This window comes from Hirsutella rhossiliensis (genome assembly GCF_020360975.1).
Source record: "Hirsutella rhossiliensis strain HR02 chromosome Unknown scaffold00004, whole genome shotgun sequence".
NCBI classification, from domain to species: Eukaryota; Fungi; Ascomycota; class Sordariomycetes; order Hypocreales; family Ophiocordycipitaceae; genus Hirsutella; species Hirsutella rhossiliensis.
The window spans coordinates 6,747,580-6,766,180 of record NW_025408670.1 but is presented as its reverse complement, the minus strand read 5'-3'; the positions used below and the strand labels follow the sequence as shown (position 1 = coordinate 6,766,180).

Sequence of the window (18,601 nt, the reverse complement as noted above, 5' to 3'; positions counted from 1 at the left end):
GAGAAAGTGCTTCTTTTGAGACTATCGAAGCTGAGATTCAGCTCTTATAAACCGACCGGCAAATATTTGCCATTAGTCGGACTCAGGACCAGAGCGCGAGATATAAATGCAACTATCTTCCCTCGAGGAATAAGTCAGTTCTCTAGCATCCGCATCACATTTTATCTTTCACATCTATCCTTAAACAAACATCAACCAGAGAGCCCTCTGCCACTCGTTCAATATGCAGTTCTTCACGATCGCTACTCTGTTCGCGGCTATGGCCATCGCTACCCCCATCGCCGAGACTGGCAAGGAATGCAAGGACTACAAGGGCTACGGCAGCGACTACAACAAGGGCTACGATGTCGACTACAACAAGGGCTACGGCGACGACTACAACAAGGGCTACGATGTCGACCGCAAGGACGACAGCGGTGATGGCTATGCCGCCCCCCACTACAAGCGAGGTGGCCCGGACTTCTTCAACGACTGGGACGACTGCTACAACTACTACTTTGACGAAGACTACTGCAACGACTACTTTGGCGGTGGATTCGGTGGTCGCGGATTTGGTGGTAGATTTGGCGGCCGTCGCGGTCGTGGATTTGGCGGCCATCGCCGTGGCGGTGGCAACCACCATATCGGTGGCGGTGGCAACCACCATATCGGTGGCGGTGGCAACCACCATATCGGTGGCGGTGGCAAGCACCACTAGAAGGCAGAGCTCGGCTGCATTGACTGCTTGTATTCTTTCGCATAGACGTCATTGTTGATGTCTGGGGTTATTAGTGTCTTGGGCCTCGCCCACTTATCATATGTATTCGGAAAATCAGAAGTGTGTCTCACCAAAAATAGCAATACTTCAATCGAAGCCCTTTTGTCAAACTGCCACTCACACCTCTACGACACACCTAAAGTATCCTTGTTTCTGTTGCCAAAAGGGGTAAGTAAAGCTGATGTAGCGGGTGTAAGCCATTACGGCCACATGAGGGGAAGCATCATTAACACTGCATGGACCTGAGCTACAGCTGTCAACTGGACAAGGGAGCATGAAACGAGTCGGCAAGGACATCTTGGTTGAATTCAGGGAGAAAATAAATAAATGGGTGCGGACTGGAACGGTCTCTTGTACATCAAGAAAATACTGTAGAAGCTGTTATCACGTTACAAGTGGTAACTTGCAACGTTGTGTGTGGCTGAACTCGCCACCGCTTGGTGTCGAGACAACCTTGCGCCGTGATAGCTGACACTTACTGTAGGTTTGAAGCGGCTGAAACTGATGATTGCCCGCCGCAGGCGAAAAGGAGACTCTAGGGTGTCACCCTAGGTTGAATTGCAGGTATCCGGCAGTCCTTCGGGTTGGATATTCAGTCGTTAAGTCCCTCGCCTTGGCAAGGCTGAAATGCAGTCTCAAAGCCATAGAGATATGGCTAGGGGCGTCCTGCCAAAGGTCCTAGTGCCCGCCCTTAGTGAGCTGCGAGGCCCGTTTCATGAATAAGCGGGCCGCCGAGAGAGACTGGTCGCGATGGAAATTAGCCATATCTTGCTTGGTCTGCCGCCGTCCCGAGCGACAGCCGCAGACTACGGCTATTGGAGAGGCTGGAGAGCCGCGGGGTTACGCATCCTCTTTGCCATAGGTATCTGCAGAGGCCAGATGCTTGGCATGACCTTATCTACTTCCAATTTCTCAGTTCTCACTAGGATCGACTTCTCACGACGGGCATGGCGCCCCTACCCGCAAACCAAGGACCGTATCTTTAGCTAATTATCTCGCTATGAGTCGCCATCAGGGCATGCCTGAGAGACAGGAACCTTTGGAGACAGTTGGAGATATGTAGAGGAGTTCTACAGAGTAGAATCGAGAACCATTGATAGTCTCAGCAGATAGCCATTTGAGCTGGCTGCCAAAGCCGCGTTAGCCATCCCGACTAGCTTTCTAATCCTTAGATATTAACCAGTCGCCCTTTCCGCGCCGTTTTAGGTTGATAGCTCTTCTACTATCTTCCGTAGGCTACTATCTACTGCTTGGGCTTCCCAAATCTTCGCAAACAATCCGCTATTCAAACTATAGACGAAAAGGACTCGATAATTGAGTAAAGGGTTGGCTATTTGTCTTTTACAAAGACATGAGACTTTGAAATCCCGTTTGCAACCGTCTGAGACTCGTTGCAATGGTCTTGTCGAGGACTTCAGGGTATCCCATCACGTACTGCGACCATCCACTGCCAGTCGGTCGTCTTGGCTTGTGAGCATGTTGTCGAATTCTCAGGTAGACCATCGCGTTGAACCCTGCATCCTTCAACCGCGCCTATTGAAATCTGGGTCTGCCAGCGAACCGTTTGATGGCACTCGGAGAGTACAGCTCATATACTGTCAGGCATATGGATCTGTTTAACCTTAGACTGTGACTGTCTCGACGTGGCTTCTAGTAATTCATCGTGCTCCTGACTGTCTGCGGATTGGCTCGTTTTTCGTCCGTGGCTTGGCGGCCAATTGCCTCACCCGACCTCACAACATCAACAAGCCCGTTCTAGACCTGTTTGTGTCTTGGAACCCTCTCGCCCTTTCCGTGACTTGGCCTATCGTGTCTCTCCATAGTGAAAGACTTGGCGCTGTCAGAATGGACGATGGCGAGATTGTGTTTTACCGCCAACGATATTCCTGCGTCGTCTTGCCAAGGATAGGGAAGCTTTTCAACTATTTGTGGCCGCGCGAGAATGAAGTGATGAAGCGTTTGTCGGCCCTGAGCACGGTAGTAGAATCTTGCTCTCATTCCACTAACAGGAGCTTCAATGGCGAGAGGAAAGGATCTTTTGTTCCGCACAGCCCAGAACGTAGTACTTCCTCCGCTTACTGTACTTACTGTACATATGCCGCTTGCAACCCCATGTCAAGCGGCTGAGGGCACCCCAGGGGCACACAGACAGGCCGACGGCCCGAAAAAGTAGCACGCTTAATTACATTGGGTTCTTCTTCCCGGCAAAATTTGAAGTGTTTGTACGTAAAGCTTCTAGTACTCCGTGCTAAGCACCTTGAGGATATTGGGCCGAGAGTGTTGAAAGGAGCCCGCATGGGAGGAAGTCAGGTTATGAGGAAAACAAAAGGTCTCGATCCATCTGATCTTGGTGGAATCGGCCGGTTAGAAGCGGGATTTGGACCGAGGTTTGCTCTTAACATAGCCTGCTGGCACACGTGCATGTTAGTGACACATACCGTAGCCATCGTGCATCCGCTCTTCGCGTACGGAGTGCTCACGGAGTGCTCCAAGAGCGACGACTGTACGATTCGGCGCAGAAGGACCGAGGGCCCGAGTGCAAGAGGCGAACGTCCGGTTGCTACACAGTACACACTGATGGGGCACCCCTGGAACGGTGTCTCGGCCGTAGACTTGCAGCTCGGCTGCACTCGGGCTTTGTTCCTGAAGAACATGAAAAAGAGTTAGTAACGATAACTGAGGTGGACCAGCTCTCCTGCAGCAGTCAGAAATCAGATTGCAGACGAGCATCTGACACGCCACGTCCCGGAAAGGGGCATGCTAGACGCCGGCTCGTCATTCCGGCGGGAAGCGGCCTTTCCATTCAGCCCCAGCTGTAACTACGGCCTGTGAGCCATCCCTCCAACGCCCTTCCTCCATTGGACTCGGGTGAATCAAGTGCGCAAACCCAAAATAAGCTTACCTCCTGTAGCGTGGTCGGGCAGTTTACCATTGGGAACGCCCGAGACTAGTGACGGGCTGCTTTGTGACTCTGGCTGGCGAGGGGCAGAGCTGAGCAGACGATTGGCTGCGCCGTCGCGCGATGCATGCCGTCTTATGCAGCCGCAGCTCGTGTCTCCGCAGCATCGGGTCTCCGCCGCGAGCACTACTGTGTTGACCGATCAGGAACCCTGGAGGGTGAGACCATGGCGTTGTCCAGCAACCAAGGTGGCCGAGGGTGGCTTCAGCTCGACGTATAAAGACGGCCGTGTAGCTCCAATATGCGCTGATGGCTGAAGGGACTGAGTTTAAATCAGACCTTAATTGCATCAACTTTCCGACTTCTTCCGCTTAGACGCTCCAGTTCGACTTCGAGAAAATGCTCAGCAGCAACGTCCTCGCCATCGCGGCCGTCGGCCTCGCCAGCTTCGTCGCCGCCGGGCCTGCCGCTCGCCCTTGCGGCTTGAGACCCGGAATCTGCATTCCCAAAAATGCCCCGTCTTGCGGTGGTTTCGCCGGCAGACCGTGCCCCAAGGGACTTCGCTGCTACGACGCGCCCAACGACGGATGTGATCCGAACAAGGGCGGCGCTGACTGTATCGGCGTCTGTCTGTGAGGATTGCAAGACACACTCCGCGGCAACGTATTCATCGACCCTGCGCTGGCGGCTGGAACAGGGACATAATGAAGCTCAACAGGGGGGGGGGGCCAATTTGTGGCGACACGTTGTTGAATAACGTTGCCATGTCTCTGATAGTTCAAGTTCTATGTCTGACGGCTGAAAATGGGGAGAAAAATCAGGGACAAAAGCTGTATACTTAATGGATTCCCGCCATGCTTCCATGTAGCCTCTCGTCACTCCTTACTAAAGCGATGCCGCTGCGTACGGGACGCCGAATGGCTCCAGCTTCAGACCCTCAATGTCAACATATCCGTACCTTGAGCCCTCTTTGTCCGCCGCCATGGTCTGGCCCCATTTCTGCATGGACGCTTCGAAGATCTTCTTGTGGTCTTCTCTGCTAAAGTCGAGTGGCTCCATTCCCTGGCCCACGGCACGGATTCTAAAGCGAGCCTCATCAGCCGTCACGTACAATCACGCGTACACGCAGCACCCCTGTCGGGTCAGACTCACTGTGTTCCGGCCACCACAGTCATCATGCCAAAGTTTTCCTCGTCAAACAGAGTCTCGATTGCGCTGTCGACCTTGCTGTCGAGCAACTTCTGGGCAAGGTCGAATTCGTTGCAGACCGGGCGGGCCAGTCCCACGCCCTGCACGGTGTCGAGGGCCCTGACCATGCCCTTGGTCGTCCTGAAGCCGCCAGTGACGTAGGCTTTTGTCTTTTTCAGCTCCGGAATCACGATGTCGGCAAACTCGAGGAAGAAGGCCTCGCGCTTCCGGGTCGACTCGCGCTGATGCTTCATGACAAATTCTTGGTAGGTGCCGCCGGACAGCTCCACAAAGTCAAATTCGTTCTTCTCCAGCTCCGCGCAGAGAGTCTTGCAATCCTCGGGGGTGAACCCGCCGCTTTGGAACTCGACGCTGTTGACCTTGATGCCTACGATGAACGACTTGTCGGCTACGCGTTCCCGGATGGCCTTGATGATCTCGATGATGATTCTGGACCGATTGAGGACCGAGCCGCCGTATTGATCCGTCCGCTTGTTGGTCGTAGGCGAGAGGAACTGGGACAACAAATAGCCGCTGGAACACTGTAAGCAAGAGTCTTGGCTTTGTCTTGTCTGGTGATGGGTGCCCACTTACTGGGCTGCGTGAAGCTCGACTCCATCAAATCCCGCCTTGTGCAGGTACTCGGCCGCATGAGCAAAGCCTTCGATAACATTTTCGAAGTCTTTCTTCTCCATCGGTCGCGGCTTGGCGAACTGCATTCCCATCATTTCTTTTTCCAGCCTCACATCGCTCGCTGAGATTGGGTTCTTTGGATTCGGTCCGTCACTTGGCGTCCAGGATGGCTGACTTGGGCCACCATGAGACTGCCGTGCTTCTTGGCAGCCGTCGCCAGGTCCTTGAAGGCGTCGAAACGCTCCCGGAAAGGGGCGTCGCGGGGACGATAGCATTGCCGGCAGCTTCAAGCTGGTCGTACTCGATCATGACGTTTCCCGTGAGGATGACGCCGTAGCCGCCCTCGCCCCATCTCCGATACACGTTGACGAGCTCCTTTGACGGAACGCCACGCTTTTCCAGTACTTTGGGATCCCACGATGACAGCCGCTCCGTCATTGCCGCCTTCATAAACCTGTTCTTGGCCGTCTTGCCGCTGATGTCGAACTTGAGCGGTTGTGCGAGCGGCGATGGGTCCGCCTTTTCGGCCGCGAATCTCTTGGGCGCCATGATGCTGGGCTTAATGGGGTTGCTGTAGTTTGCGCTTGACTTCTGCCGATGCGATGAGGCCTGCAGGCTACAAAGCAGGCGCCACGGCCAGTTCTATATACACGGTTTCCCCTAACGTGCTTTCAAATCAAGCTCTACGCCTTCTCTACAGTGAAGAGTAGCCGGCCGACGGACCCGGCAATCCGCCGTTGCATCCGGAAGCGTTGGATATGGCGTCATCAACAATGCGGCTTGGTGGATCTTAAATGGATGCAGCTGGCCTTTTAACGCCGTCGGAATTGGAGTCACCAATGATATTCTACGCTATCTGCGATACTTGTCTGTTCTGCGACTAGCTTTTGCGTGTTTTCTCAGGTTCTGACGGCATACAACTGCGGGTAAGAACCGCGACGGAGTTTGAGACAGGGGGGGCGTATCCATCTACTGCAAACACGCGGTTCGTGGAGAACATCGTCCTTTGCCGTCCGGAGGGCTTCTGCATCAACGGCTTGGGCAGCTGGAGAGTCTAGCTCTGAAGCTCCGCAGCTCCGTGAGGACGCGTTATGACACCCGCAATCTCCCAAAATTCCAGCTCTTCACCTCGCTCCCCAGCAATGCCAGCATCATGATCCCAGAATTTCCCGACTCTCGCGCTAGCTGACGAAATGTTTCTCCTTGGTGTCGTTGTTGTCGAAACCATGCATTGTGATGGCAACGTGACCATTCTCCGCCCTCACCACCAGGGCAAGATGGCCATTCGAATCAATGGCGACAGCAGCATCTCGGCTCCCGAATGAAAGCTGAAGCTGTGTCCTGTTTCAGCCCACTCCCCCTACAGCTCGCCCCGCCCCCTCCGGAGATCCCGAGCGGATCCCGCTTTGTGCGGAGCACGTCTTCTGCGGAGCCCCCTTGTTGCCCTCGGCGTGCTGCCTCGGCTATACCCATGTTATTTCCAAGCAAGTGTGGGAGTTCCGAAAGTTACTGACTAAACCGGTTCATCACCGACGACACGTCCATCAGAGTCCAACGGACATCCCCAAGAACAGACTCCACCTTTCGAAGATGGTGGTTCTGCTTAAGAATCAACAATGAGAGAGGCGGCAGTACAAATAGGGGCAAAAGCCGTCGCATCGGCATCGAATGTTTCAATCTGTTCTTGCACTCTACCTTGAGATCTCGAGAAGCTCCGCAGACATGACCAATTTCCGCATCACCGTAACATCCGACGTTGCGTGCCCTTGGTGCTACGTTGGACGCCGGCAACTCCAGCAGGCTCAGCAGCTTTGGTTCCAGAAGCATCCAGACAGTGGTGACACCTTTTCCGTTACGTATGCGCCCTACCAACTCAATCCGGGGTGGCCCCGGGGCCCAGGGTCAAGCATCGAGAAGCAGCAGTTCTACGATGAAAAATTCGGACCCGGGCGCATCGACATGATACATGAATCTCTCTCCAAGGTCGGCCATCAACTAGGCATCAACTTCAAGTACGGTGGCAGGACGGGCAACACAAGAGACTCACACCGGCTCATCCATCTGGCTAAGCAATATGGTCCCGAGGTCGAGCTCAAGACCATCGACGGGCTCTTTGCCGCTTATTTTGAGCATGAGAGGGACATCACCACGCACGAAACGTTGCAGGACATTGCGACTCAGGCCAGCATCCCCGTACAAGATTTCAAAGCGGCCATTGTCGAGAGTGACCAAGGCGGCGCCCAAGTCGACAAGGCCGTAGCGCAGGCCAGATCAGACGGCGTCAGCGGCGTTCCGGACTTTCAGATGCAGGACAGGTATAGACTGAGCGGCGCGAACGACCCGGCGACTTTTGTGCGCGTCTTTGAGAAGATCAAGGCACTCGGGTGAGAAGAGTTCAAGACAGGGAACTGAAGGCATTCTGCGAGTCCGCCACCGTTCTTGCTTCTAATTTTGTCGCCTGCAAGGTTGCCATGGAGGCACCGTGCATGGAGTGAGGCATCTCTGAAAGGCGAAGGGGTTAATTACGGCACGCACCACGAAATCATCTTGATGAACATCGCAGTGGAGCTAGCTCGCTTCTCAGCAAGAATCATGTATACGCCGGCGGCCAACCCATTGATTTCGGAGACATTTAACCCTCCTTCGGCTGCAAGTCGGCGACAGATACCCCGAGAAGCGTGAGACTCGGGCTCGATGCAAAATCTACACTACCGAACAGCCGGAGTAAAGACAAAGGGGGAAGTGTCAGGCTTGGGGGTTTAACCGAGCACTAGACTCTTAATAGCCCAGAAACCATAACGCCACATATAGAAACTGAATCCGTCAACCGCCTCACCGTTTGCAATGTTCTATGATGGTGTCTTTGTTTCACTGCTTGTTTCTCTATTGGCAAATCCCGCATTAGTGTTGCCCAGTGTGTGCACGATATAGCCTGGCAAAGGCCGAATCCCGGCTAAGCAGTCTCCCCGGCGTATCACACTCAATGAGCTCTCCGTTTTCCAGGACAGCCACTCTATCAAAGCGACGTATATATGTTAATCGATGGAGCACCGAGATCAGGGTCCGGCCTTGGAAATCTGAGTCCAAAATCTCCTGCATGATTGCTTCCGTCTTCTCGTCAACACTGTCAGTCTGAAAGTCAGCCCACCTCTGTTTCTCTCGTCTATCGTGTTGCGGGACCGTAAGGAGGACTTTCGTACCTGCCAGCAGCCTCATCCAGTATCAAAACTTTGCTGGGAACAAGCATGGCTCTCGCAAGGCAGAGCAATTGCCTCTCTCCATGCGACCACTCCGAAGCAGTCAGATCCCCGTCAAGGCCGCCGCTGGAATCAATCTTGGATAGTAATCCAACCCTATCGAGTACCGCCGTAATAGTCTCGTCGGCCGAACGATTGTGGGGATCGACGTTAAATCGCACCGTGCCTGGGAGGAAAAAAGGCTCCTGTGGTACTGTGTTTATGCTGGAGCGTACTCTCCGCCCATCAAGTGTAGAGACGTCCACTCCATCAATAGCAACATGGCCCCCTTCAAGTCTCACCATGAGGAGCGCGGCCATGATAAGGGATGACTTGCCGCTTCCAGACGTCCCGCAGATGGCAAGTCTCTCGCCTGCCTGTACCGTTAGGCTCAGATTCTTCAAAACAGGTGACGATCGACAGCTAGCACTGGTTAGCAGAGGCATATCCCGGACGAGAACATGAGAAAGACAAGGTACCTGTAGCTTGCAGTCAACTTGTGGAATTGAAGCTCTCCGCGGTTTGGCCAGTAGGTCGGCGGCGATGCGCCGTCCGGCTCTGCGGGCGTGACTCTCAGAAACTGCTGTACCCTAGCCACTGCCCCTATTGAGGTTTCTAGTTTCGTCCATGCTTGTACGCTCTGTGTCAACAGTGAATTAAACTGCAATATCAGCACCAGAGAAGCGCCCAGTCCTCCGGCGCTGATGTTCCCGTTCAAGGACATTGCCAGCGCAACGATGATGACGGCTAGCGCCCCGACAACGAGATCAAGCACCAGTGCAAGCCATTGCTGCACGCACAAGAGCATGTAATACGGCTTCTGAGACTGATTCAGAATTTCGCTGTTGTCGCGGCAAAACGCGCGCCCCCAGCGGAAGGCGCGGATGCTAGAGACGCCCTGAATAGTTTCGATGAAGAGCTTGTATAGAGGAGCCTTGGCTTCGATGTCTATGAGACGCACTTGTCGCGAAGTACGCAAGTAGTATCGTTGGATGACAACTAGCGCGCCGACCAGGGCGGGAATAGTAGCCGCAAGATACTTGCCCAGGATGCAGATGATGATGAGTTGTACGGCGCACGAAACGGCCCCTTCCGACGTCGTCAACCCACAGCCCCTTCCGTTACGTCGTCTTTACATACCTGTGGTAAACTGAATGGCCTGAGATGGCAGAGTCATGTCGATAAGGTCCATGTCTTGGCTGAATCGGTTTGCAATGACGCCGACGTCGGTCGCCTGGAAGAAGTGGAATGGTGCTCTGGAGACACTCGTGAGTCTCGGGTAGAAGCCCACAATGTTGCCCGGCTCACCTAAGAGTTGCTTCGAGAAGGTCAGAATGCAGTTTGAGGGCTGTGTTGTTGATGATTCGGATGAAGAACACCCTATGTGCAGTCGTCAGAACACCAGCTCTGCGTGATGGACCGGCGAGAAGGTAACATGCCAACATTCGCCCGCCGTCGCCGCTGTCGATACGCCAAACAGCATTGCATAAACACCAAGATATAGGCCGAGGTCTTGGTTGGGTCTCGCCTTGTTGTCCTCTGTCCATTTCTGGATCCACAATGCTGTACGATGCCATGAGCGGGTGATCACTATAACCCTGACCGTTAAGAGAACTTACGAGCATAGTTTGTGGCAACCGCCCCTATAATGGTAAATGAAGCCCAGAAAATCAATGGCACATTGCCTGCGCTTCTGCAATAGTACCCGTAGACCGACCAGCTTCCGCTTCGCCTGTTCAGGTTCAAGTCTGCTGAGCCGTTCTCAGGGGACAATGCTGGGGGAACACTCCTCTCTTGTTCCTCCTCGGACCGAGCGGGCGTCTCCATGTCGCTGTCTGTTTCTATGGAAGACAGGTCCGTTGAAATTTCAATTCGCTGGATGAGTGACGCGTTTCGCGATCGGACCTCTTCGAATGAACCAGAGTCGACAACGCGGCCCTCATTCAACACAATGATTGAATCCATTTGAGACAGAATGTGTCCTTGGGTTATGTGAGCAGAATTCTGGGAACAGGGAACGGTCGGCATACGATTGTGCGTTGCCAGAACGACGGCAATTCCTGCTTTCCTAAAGTAGCCGTCCGGATCAAAGAGCAGGGTGGAAACGGAGCGGGCTGTTCTAGCATCGAACCCGCTAGTAACATTATCCATGATCACCATTGGAAGCTTCGAGTATATCGCTCGAGCAAGAGCCTGGACACCGACCGCGTTGTCAGCTGCTGCAGGGAAAATGCGAATCAAAGAGGCACCAACCACTCTCTGGCGTTGCCCACCGCTCAATGAAGCTCCGTTGCTGCCGGCCTTCTTACGGTCCCCTTCTGGAAACCTCTCCAAGTCGTCTTGGAGGCAGCAAACACTGACAGAAAAGTCATACCACTTCTCGTCAAAAGCCAAGTTCCCAACGATGTTGTGCCGTATTGTCTGATCCATAATCCACGGAGTTTGGGGACAGAATGCAACTCCAGACAATACGTCGGTCATGAAGCCTTGCGTCAAGGTCGTCTCACCTAGAAGAGTTGCTAAAAGAGTAGACTTTCCTGATGCAACGGGGCCAACAATGGCAGTGAATCCGGATCGCACTGTCAAGTTTAGACCACGCAAGACCGGCTTGGACGGTCCTTGGAGCCACGAGACATCCGCTGTCGTAAAGGAGACGAGCTCCTTGCGCGACATTGGCTTTTGCGATACACTCACCAACTCTGTTGCTGATTGCGATGATCTCTCTGACAATACCGAAGCGCAGGATTCTTGTCCTCCGGAAGGCTGTTTTAGAAAATACGCCTCTATACGCCCGAAACAGGCCACAGCCTGCATGCACGTGGGCAAAGCCTGGCAGAAGAGAATGATGGGGTTTGTTGCAAGATTAATGAGTGAAAGCGACGCAAAAGCCTGGGCGGAGAGAAGTGTTTCGCTGCTGTTGACCTTGGCAATTATCGCATAAGTGAGAAATGTCGCGAACGGCGCCAGCACGGTCGGTACGTTTCCTACAGGGCGGCTTATCGGTGGTGCCCGCAATTGCGTCGTAATTCACTTAGACCACGTGACCACTTATTGCCCGCAAAACGCCGCCCGTGAAATCGTGTGCAGGACGCCTGATAAGTGCATTTGATAAGTTCCCACCCGACTTATCGGGTTTCCGGCCAACCGAGCCCAGACATTCGCCCCGTAGGAAGGTTGCCCGATCGACCGAGATGGCCGCGGACGACTCGTACACGGCAGCTGACGAGCGCGCCCGTGCCGCCCGGAGGGCGGGCATCCAGGCGAAGAAGGACGAACAGCCGGCGAACACGACGCGGAGTTACGCGGCGAAGCAGCGGGAGTGGAAGGCGCGTCCCCCGGCCGGTCCTCCACTTCGATCCCTGTCACGTACGGCCCCCTAGGCGGCTAACAGACAAATGCGTATAGGCCTGGTGCCATACGCCTCGGGCTGCAGCAGACGGCTCGCTCTATAGCTGGCCCGACGGCGAGCTCGTAACGCCGGACAAGCTGGCGGCGTGGCTCAAAGAGGATATCCTGTTACGACGCGTTGTGCCGCCGCAGAAGAAGCCGCGCGCGCGGGTAAGATTAGGGGCAACGGCAACGGCGAGGCCGTACAGGTACGGCAACAGCGCGAACAGGAGCAGCTCGAGGCCGCGGCCATGGCAGAGGCCGAAAGCCTGGCCGAAGCTTTGGAGGTCCCCCTGGCCGAGGCCGCCGAGCTGCTCGCTGACGACCGCGAGGGCTACGTGCCACCCACAGGCCTCGCGACGGCTGCAGTAGACCTTACCGAAGGGTCTTTGCTTACGAGGGCACTATCGACGCCTATATCGCGGCCGTTATCGAGCTATGGAGGCTCCAGGTGGCTCACGGCAACGCGAATACGGAGAATCCCGGGGCGCCGCCGTACGAGGATTCCTTGAGCAACGGGGCCGCCAGCGGGGAAGCACGACCGCGCCTCCTTTAAAGACCGCGGAAGCGACGGGATCCAGGCCGGCTACCTCACGATGAATGGCTTCGGATCCAGGATCTCCTTCTCACTGGCGCCGCGTATACGCCGCAAAACCTCCGTACGCGAGTCGACCTCCTCTTCGGCCACTACTACCTCTTACGGGGGGAGAACCGGCGCAAGATGGAGCTTGCAGACCTATCCCTACTCGACTATCCGCCTTCGGAGGGCCCGACCCCCTGTGGTTGCCTGGTAAGCCTTTTACGGGACGGCAAGCTAAATAAGACGGCGAGGAAGGAGTTTATGGGCGCGCTCCGGCACAAGGACCCCTTATTCTGTACGCAAGGGGCCCTAGCACAGCTCTTCTTTTGGCGCTGGCACGTCGCCGGCGAACCCCCCCCGTCCTTCCGGCGCCGTCAGGACTGGTATCGGATCAAGGTCCTCGTCGGGCGGGACCGCGAGCAGGAGCTCTCGTACCCGACACAGCTACAAGAGACCTGGCGTATCTTCGGCGCTGCCGGCCTTATCGCGTCGAAGAAGACGCACCTCCCGCGCAGGGTGGGCGCCCAGGACGCGGAGACCCATGGCACGTCGCTCGCCCAGATCTCGCAGGCCGGCCGCTGGAACCAGAGCGTGCTCTGCCAGGCATATCTTACGCACCTACCGCGGCAGTTCATGCGTATCGTCGCCGGCTTCTCGGCCTCCCGGGGACTACTTCCTCGCGCGTGCGGCTCACGAACCCCGTACGTCTTACAAAAGCAGCTGTGGCCGTGGATCGAGTGGGAACCCCGCTTTGAGCGCGCGCGCGCCGGCAATGCTGGGCAGAAGGCGGTCTCGACGACGACGACCTAGCCGCTGACGGCTTCCTTAAGCTTATGCGGCGCCTGCGTATAGTACTTCTGCAGGACCTGGCCGTCCTACAGCTCCGCTACCCGTCGCTAGCGTTCTTCGCCTACGCCCCTTTTGGCGGGCCCGAGTGGGACGAGTTCGCCGTCGCCGTGCGGTCCACCGCGGTAGGGGCTATGGAGCCGGTAAGCCTGCTCGTACGACGCGCGCTGCCGGAACTAAGCGGCGTCATAGAGAGCACGCGGGAGGCCCTGTTACAGAATAGTCAGCGGCTCGCCATCCGGCTTGAGGCCCGGCTGGACGGGATTCAGGGCGGCCTCGATGCCCTCCTCCAAGGCAAGGTCCCTATCACCTTTACCGGCTACTTCGGAGCCGGGTCAGCAGGCGCGTGGCCCCAGGCCCGGGCCCGGCCCCGTCAACAGTACCTACCTTGAATCTCAATACAGCTCCGGCCCGGCCCCGGCCCCGCCCCAGGGCCTCTGGTACCAGGCATGCCTATCGTCACAGCCCTGGCAAGGGTCTTTACGGTGGGGGACGTCTGGAAGGAGTGGGAGGAAGGGTTTGCAGGTCAGAAGGCCGTACGGGAGCTGGAAGAGACGTGGGAAGCCGCTGGCGCCCGGGAACGGGGTCAGAGTGCAGTTCTGTCGCCGGAAGGTGATCTGGGACGAGCTGTTGGCCCGTATGGCGTCCGGCAAATGCAAGGAGGCGGCCGTTGCAGAGCTAGAGCTGTTACGCGCCGGCCGAAGCTTGAACCGACTCGTCGACGAGCTCAAACAGCGCCGACGGCGGGGCCAGGATCGGGGCCAGGGCCAGGGCCAGATACGGGTACAGGTAGGGACCCCGTGCCCGATGACCCAGGTCCAGGCCGGGACCAGGTCCAACTCGAGGTCAGGGCCGTCGGGGCGGAGGACCCGGATGGGAAAGCGGACCGCCCTCGTCGACGTAAGCCAGCCGCCTCGTAGAGTCTTTATACATATTTATATCCATGTAACTAGACATATTTTTGAGGATCAAAGGGCCGTAGGATCAGTGCATTACTATCTCGCAGTTCCTGTAGCCGAGCCTAGCCCCCCCATTACCCATTCGCGGCGCTGCAACGCAAATATCTCGACGGACAGTAGCCTATACGGAGTGCTCCTCGACCAAACGCGCCGCCGGAGTGGATTAGTCCCCCAGGCCCCGGAATGGCCTCGATTGGGCTGCTGGCCGTGGAGATATTCGCGTGCGCGGCGCCGGGCACTTATCAGATGGTAGATATGTAATCGCATACGATTTCCCGAAATTACTCCGCAAATCGACCCCACGATAAGTCCTGCTTATTAGCAGCGCTTCCTGAACTTTGAAGTACTACTTGCGTCAGCCGCATACCAACGAGTATCTGCCATGTGAGAAGCGAGCGAAAGGTTTCCGACGTCTGCAGTTCGACTGTCCGCAACTGAGAAATGACTTTGCTCAACACTTCGGTCAGCCCCAGCATCTTGACAGCCTTTATGTCGCTGAGCATGCCAGCCGTGGCCGCAACTCGGGTCTGGACACGGTCTACCCATGCTTTCTGAGCGGGTCCAAAACTGCTGGCAATTCGCGAAGCCGCTGCTACAGATGCTATGGAGATGGTTAGCCACTGCTCTCGTCCAAACACGAAGACGTGAGGTCATTGTGGCCGTAGGCTCACCCAAGCAGACAACCAGTGGAACAACGGACGCCGCGGAGATTTGCCGAGCCAAGAGCCATATCGCAACGGCAACCTCGGGAATGGATGCCCAAATCTCATGGACCAGTCTCAAAGACACGGCTATTCTTTCCACATCTGTTCCCATGAGCGTCAATGCAGCCGAGTCTTGGACGTCGACGGCTTTGAGCGTGATGGTATGTCTGTAGATGCTAGAAATGAGACCAGCACGAATTGCAGTCGTCATGCGGTATGTTTGTCGCCAGTATAGCGCGCGCGAGACCTGCAGGCTCGTTAGGGCAGGGGATTCAACGCAAGGTCTTGCCAATACGTACGGCTATCCCGAGGTATGTGAGCAGGAAAGCTCCAACAAGAGCCTTTCTGAATCGAGAGTAGTCTTGGTCGGGGGTGGCATTGAGGTAAGAAACCGAGGATTCGATTAGGAACGGCTGGCAGAAGGTAAAGGCTGACAAAGCGAGCCGAGGCGGCACCGCGGCACCGAAGAACCACGAGTTGGCAAAGAAGGTGGCGCGTAGGAGGCGGTGCTTTCCCCGCGTGTTTCGCCATGCTTTTGTCAATCTTGTCCTCGTCGACTCTTCCTCAAGGTCGCGGCTGACTTTGGGGATGTCTTGCAGATCGAGGTCCTTGGAATAGCCGACGTTGAAGAATGGAAGAAGCCATACAAAGAAGCTCCGGTTCCAGAAGCTGGTGACTTGCTCGATGGCGGCGGATTTGTAGGACGGTTGGAGGAACCCAGTCTTTCGCGCGGACTCGAGAACGACGACCAAGGCCTCGACTATAGTTGCAGAAACGCACGTAGCTCTCGCTGCACTGCCAACATCAATCAACCATAGGGAGCGCAGCCGCGGCAGGGAAAGAATGGTTGCGGCTGAGAAGTAAAGTACAAGAAGGTCGGAAGGCCGGGGGGAGCGTTGGTCCTCGGCAAAGGATAAAAGACCAGCAACGAAGACGGAGACTGCAGCGAGGATGTCGGAAGCGAGGCCCAATCTGGAGTACAAGCCGGGGGTGCCGGCGCGAAGCGTGGCTAAGGCGATGTGAAGGCAGAAGAGGGCCGATAGGAAGCCCTGTGGAAGCACAGAATCAGTTGACCAGCGGCTGAGGCAGACGAGGCCACGAGACATACAAGCTTGCACAGCGCCAGACGAACTGACGTGGCCAAGACGGGGCGGCGGCAAAGAGACCAGAGCCGCCAGGGCAAGAGGATGAGGAAGACGGCAGCAGGGAGTGCAATGAAGAAGGCGTCCTGGAACAGCAAGGTGAAGTCGAAGGCGCGACAGGCGACATGGACTCGAGGGCCAAATTCGCTGTCGGCGCCTGAGGGACAGGCGGTGTCCATTGTGAGCGTCAGATGGGCCCAAAGGAGAGGGAAGGGGGAAGATAAAAAGATGAAGGCGAAGATAAGGCGAGGTAATAAGGATAGGGTGAGGTGAGACGGGAAGAGGAGGTGCTGTCTGCACTGTGCTGTGCCGGCGCCAAGCTGCCAAAGTCGGCCTAGCGCTACTAGCCGTCGAGCGTCTCCCCCGGACCAACATTCAACTCCCTCTCTCCAACTCCCTCCCATTCAATCGCCTCTTGTGCAGCAACTCTCTCGCTCCCACTCATGGCCAACGAACCCGCCAGACGACACTGAACATGTCGGCTTTATAGACTGGCTCACTCGCTGCACATGCATTTTGCCCAGCCCTTGTCTGGATAACACGCCCCTTCACCATGGCACCACGACAGGACGAAACGACTCCCTTGCTCCAGGCGCCGTCTACGCCCAATGGCGGTCCATGGAGAGCCATACTCTGCACGGCCTTGACATTCTTGCTCCTCAGCATCGGCAGTCACATCAGCCTCGCGCCGCAGACGGCCATCCTCCAAGACATCATCTGTCGCGACTATTACAATTCCGACAGCCTCGGCCCCGACAGGTGCAAGATTGACGCCGTGCAAAGCCAAGTCGCCGTCATCAACGGCTGGCGAGATGTCTTTGAGAGTCTTCCTGGTTCGCCACCTCTCCTCGTCTATAGCCCGCCTCCTGGCTAACTCGGGCCAGCCATGCTGCTCGCCGTTCCGTATGGCACTCTTGCCGATCGCATTGGACGCAAGTCTGTTCTTTTGCTCGCAATCGCCGGTTGCTTCATGAGCGATGTCTGGATCCGACTTGTCTGTAAGAGAGCTTGACAAGCCTGCTTGCTTGGCTTTCTCTCCATGCTAAAAGCTTCCCAGTCTGGTTTCCCTCCTTCTTCCCGGTCCGAGCTGTTTGGTTCGCAGGCCTGTGGCAGATTATTGGTGCCGGCGCAGCTACCTTGTCGTCCGTCACCTTCGTAATCGTCGCCGATCTGTGTCCTTCAGACCAAAGGTATGCCCTGGCGGATTTCCCAAGCTCTCAAGTCTCATCAGCCAACCCATCTAGAACGACCGCTTTTTCGCACATTCAATCAGCGAGCTTGCTTTCACAGTTTCTATTCACTCCAGTCGGAGCCGTCTTAATGGTGCAAAGTCCCTGGATTCCCATGTTCATATCCTCAGCTTTCATGCTCGTGGGGTTTGGCGTTGCTGTCTTCTTCGTACCCGAGACGCTCAATCTCCAATCGCTACAAGACGACACAGGCGGCGGCCAAGGCGGTGAAGCATTGCCGAAAATGAGCTCACATCATCCCATGCTCAAATGTTGGGATAGAGCGAGGGCACTGGGGCGATGGATGGCACAAAATGCAAGAGTTGTCGTCGTCTTGTCCTGCTTCTACGCCTTTCACCTGGGTGAGCAGTCGGGCGGCCCTCTTCTCCTCCAGTATGCTTCGAAAAGACTGGGGTGGTCCCTTGGTGAGGTATGTTCCCCATGCAGCACTTACAAGCAGCTGCCCCCGGCTCATACTCGCTCCCAGGCTTCATACCTCTTGTCCCTTCGCGCTGGCATCAATCTCCTCGTCCTCATCTTTCTGATCCCTGCCCTATCGAGTGTCTTGTTACGACGCTTCAGAATGCGGGAAATCGCAAAGGACACACTCTTGGCGCAATCCAGCAGCGTCTTACTGGCTCTTGGCTCCGGCACCATATTCCTGGCCAAATCGTGGCAGCCTCTACTCGCTGGACAGCTCCTCTTCTCCCTCGGATATGCCTTTGCCGTTCCAGCGCGAAGCGTGGTGACCAGCATGGTCGAGCCAAGGCAGCTGGGCACCGTGTACACGTCAATCGCGGTTCTCACTTATGCTGGGCTGCTCACAGGGGGGCCATTACTAGCGAGATGCTTCAAGTGGGGGCTGAGTATGGGAGAGGCATGGCTAGGGATGCCGTTCCTTATCGCCTGTGGCTTCTTTCTGCTCTCACTAGCTGCTGTATCGCTCGCTGCGAGACAGAAGCACGATGGCTTGTCAAACGACGCAGAAGTTGGCGACGACGGGCCGCAGGATGGACAAGGAAGCGAAGGCAGGCAATAGCT

At 56.0% G+C, this 18,601-nt stretch overlaps 8 protein-coding genes across 8 annotated transcripts; 4 read left to right on the top strand and 4 right to left on the bottom strand.

Annotated features, from left to right (window-relative positions):
* Nucleotides 1-223: 223 nt before the first annotated feature.
* On the top strand, nucleotides 224-697 carry HRG_05172 (uncharacterized protein; the record flags this gene model as incomplete). Its single annotated transcript, XM_044863643.1, has 1 exon — nucleotides 224-697. One exon carries the CDS (start codon nucleotides 224-226, stop codon nucleotides 695-697), a length of 474 nt encoding a protein of 157 aa, XP_044722257.1.
* Nucleotides 698-4,541: 3,844 nt separating this feature from the next.
* HRG_05171 (NADH:flavin oxidoreductase / NADH oxidase family domain-containing protein) lies at nucleotides 4,542-5,569 on the bottom strand (the record flags this gene model as incomplete). Its single annotated transcript, XM_044863642.1, has 3 exons — nucleotides 4,542-4,737; nucleotides 4,809-5,378; nucleotides 5,439-5,569. The coding sequence occupies 3 exons, from the start codon at nucleotides 5,567-5,569 to the stop codon at nucleotides 4,542-4,544; spliced, it is 897 nt and encodes a 298-aa protein (XP_044722256.1).
* A 58-nt stretch (nucleotides 5,570-5,627) lies between these two features.
* Nucleotides 5,628-6,026, bottom strand: HRG_05170 (uncharacterized protein; the record flags this gene model as incomplete). Its single annotated transcript, XM_044863641.1, has 1 exon — nucleotides 5,628-6,026. The coding sequence occupies one exon, from the start codon at nucleotides 6,024-6,026 to the stop codon at nucleotides 5,628-5,630; it is 399 nt and encodes a 132-aa protein (XP_044722255.1).
* Nucleotides 6,027-7,199: 1,173 nt separating this feature from the next.
* Nucleotides 7,200-7,865, top strand: HRG_05169 (DSBA-like thioredoxin domain-containing protein; the record flags this gene model as incomplete). The annotated part of the gene is made up of 1 exon (XM_044863640.1): nucleotides 7,200-7,865. One exon carries the CDS (start codon nucleotides 7,200-7,202, stop codon nucleotides 7,863-7,865), a length of 666 nt encoding a protein of 221 aa, XP_044722254.1.
* Nucleotides 7,866-8,378: 513 nt separating this feature from the next.
* On the bottom strand, nucleotides 8,379-11,143 carry HRG_05168 (ABC transporter transmembrane domain-containing protein; the record flags this gene model as incomplete). Its single annotated transcript, XM_044863639.1, has 13 exons — nucleotides 8,379-8,601; nucleotides 8,678-8,811; nucleotides 8,896-8,919; nucleotides 9,016-9,142; nucleotides 9,193-9,802; nucleotides 9,854-9,969; nucleotides 10,022-10,093; nucleotides 10,153-10,276; nucleotides 10,333-10,445; nucleotides 10,524-10,554; nucleotides 10,633-10,695; nucleotides 10,744-10,906; nucleotides 10,967-11,143. 13 exons carry the CDS (start codon nucleotides 11,141-11,143, stop codon nucleotides 8,379-8,381), a joined length of 1,977 nt encoding a protein of 658 aa, XP_044722253.1.
* Nucleotides 11,144-11,904: 761 nt separating this feature from the next.
* HRG_05167 (centromere DNA-binding protein complex CBF3 subunit) lies at nucleotides 11,905-13,490 on the top strand (the record flags this gene model as incomplete). The annotated part of the gene is made up of 4 exons (XM_044863638.1): nucleotides 11,905-12,039; nucleotides 12,119-12,271; nucleotides 12,331-12,485; nucleotides 12,659-13,490. 4 exons carry the CDS (start codon nucleotides 11,905-11,907, stop codon nucleotides 13,488-13,490), a joined length of 1,275 nt encoding a protein of 424 aa, XP_044722252.1.
* Nucleotides 13,491-14,213: 723 nt separating this feature from the next.
* On the bottom strand, nucleotides 14,214-16,510 carry HRG_05166 (ABC transporter; the record flags this gene model as incomplete). The annotated part of the gene is made up of 6 exons (XM_044863637.1): nucleotides 14,214-14,365; nucleotides 14,853-15,086; nucleotides 15,157-15,436; nucleotides 15,489-15,949; nucleotides 16,112-16,238; nucleotides 16,298-16,510. The coding sequence occupies 6 exons, from the start codon at nucleotides 16,508-16,510 to the stop codon at nucleotides 14,214-14,216; spliced, it is 1,467 nt and encodes a 488-aa protein (XP_044722251.1).
* A 374-nt stretch (nucleotides 16,511-16,884) lies between these two features.
* On the top strand, nucleotides 16,885-18,599 carry HRG_05165 (major facilitator superfamily domain-containing protein; the record flags this gene model as incomplete). Its single annotated transcript, XM_044863636.1, has 5 exons — nucleotides 16,885-17,164; nucleotides 17,216-17,329; nucleotides 17,389-17,521; nucleotides 17,576-17,990; nucleotides 18,048-18,599. The coding sequence occupies 5 exons, from the start codon at nucleotides 16,885-16,887 to the stop codon at nucleotides 18,597-18,599; spliced, it is 1,494 nt and encodes a 497-aa protein (XP_044722250.1).
* Nucleotides 18,600-18,601: the final 2 nt, after the last annotated feature.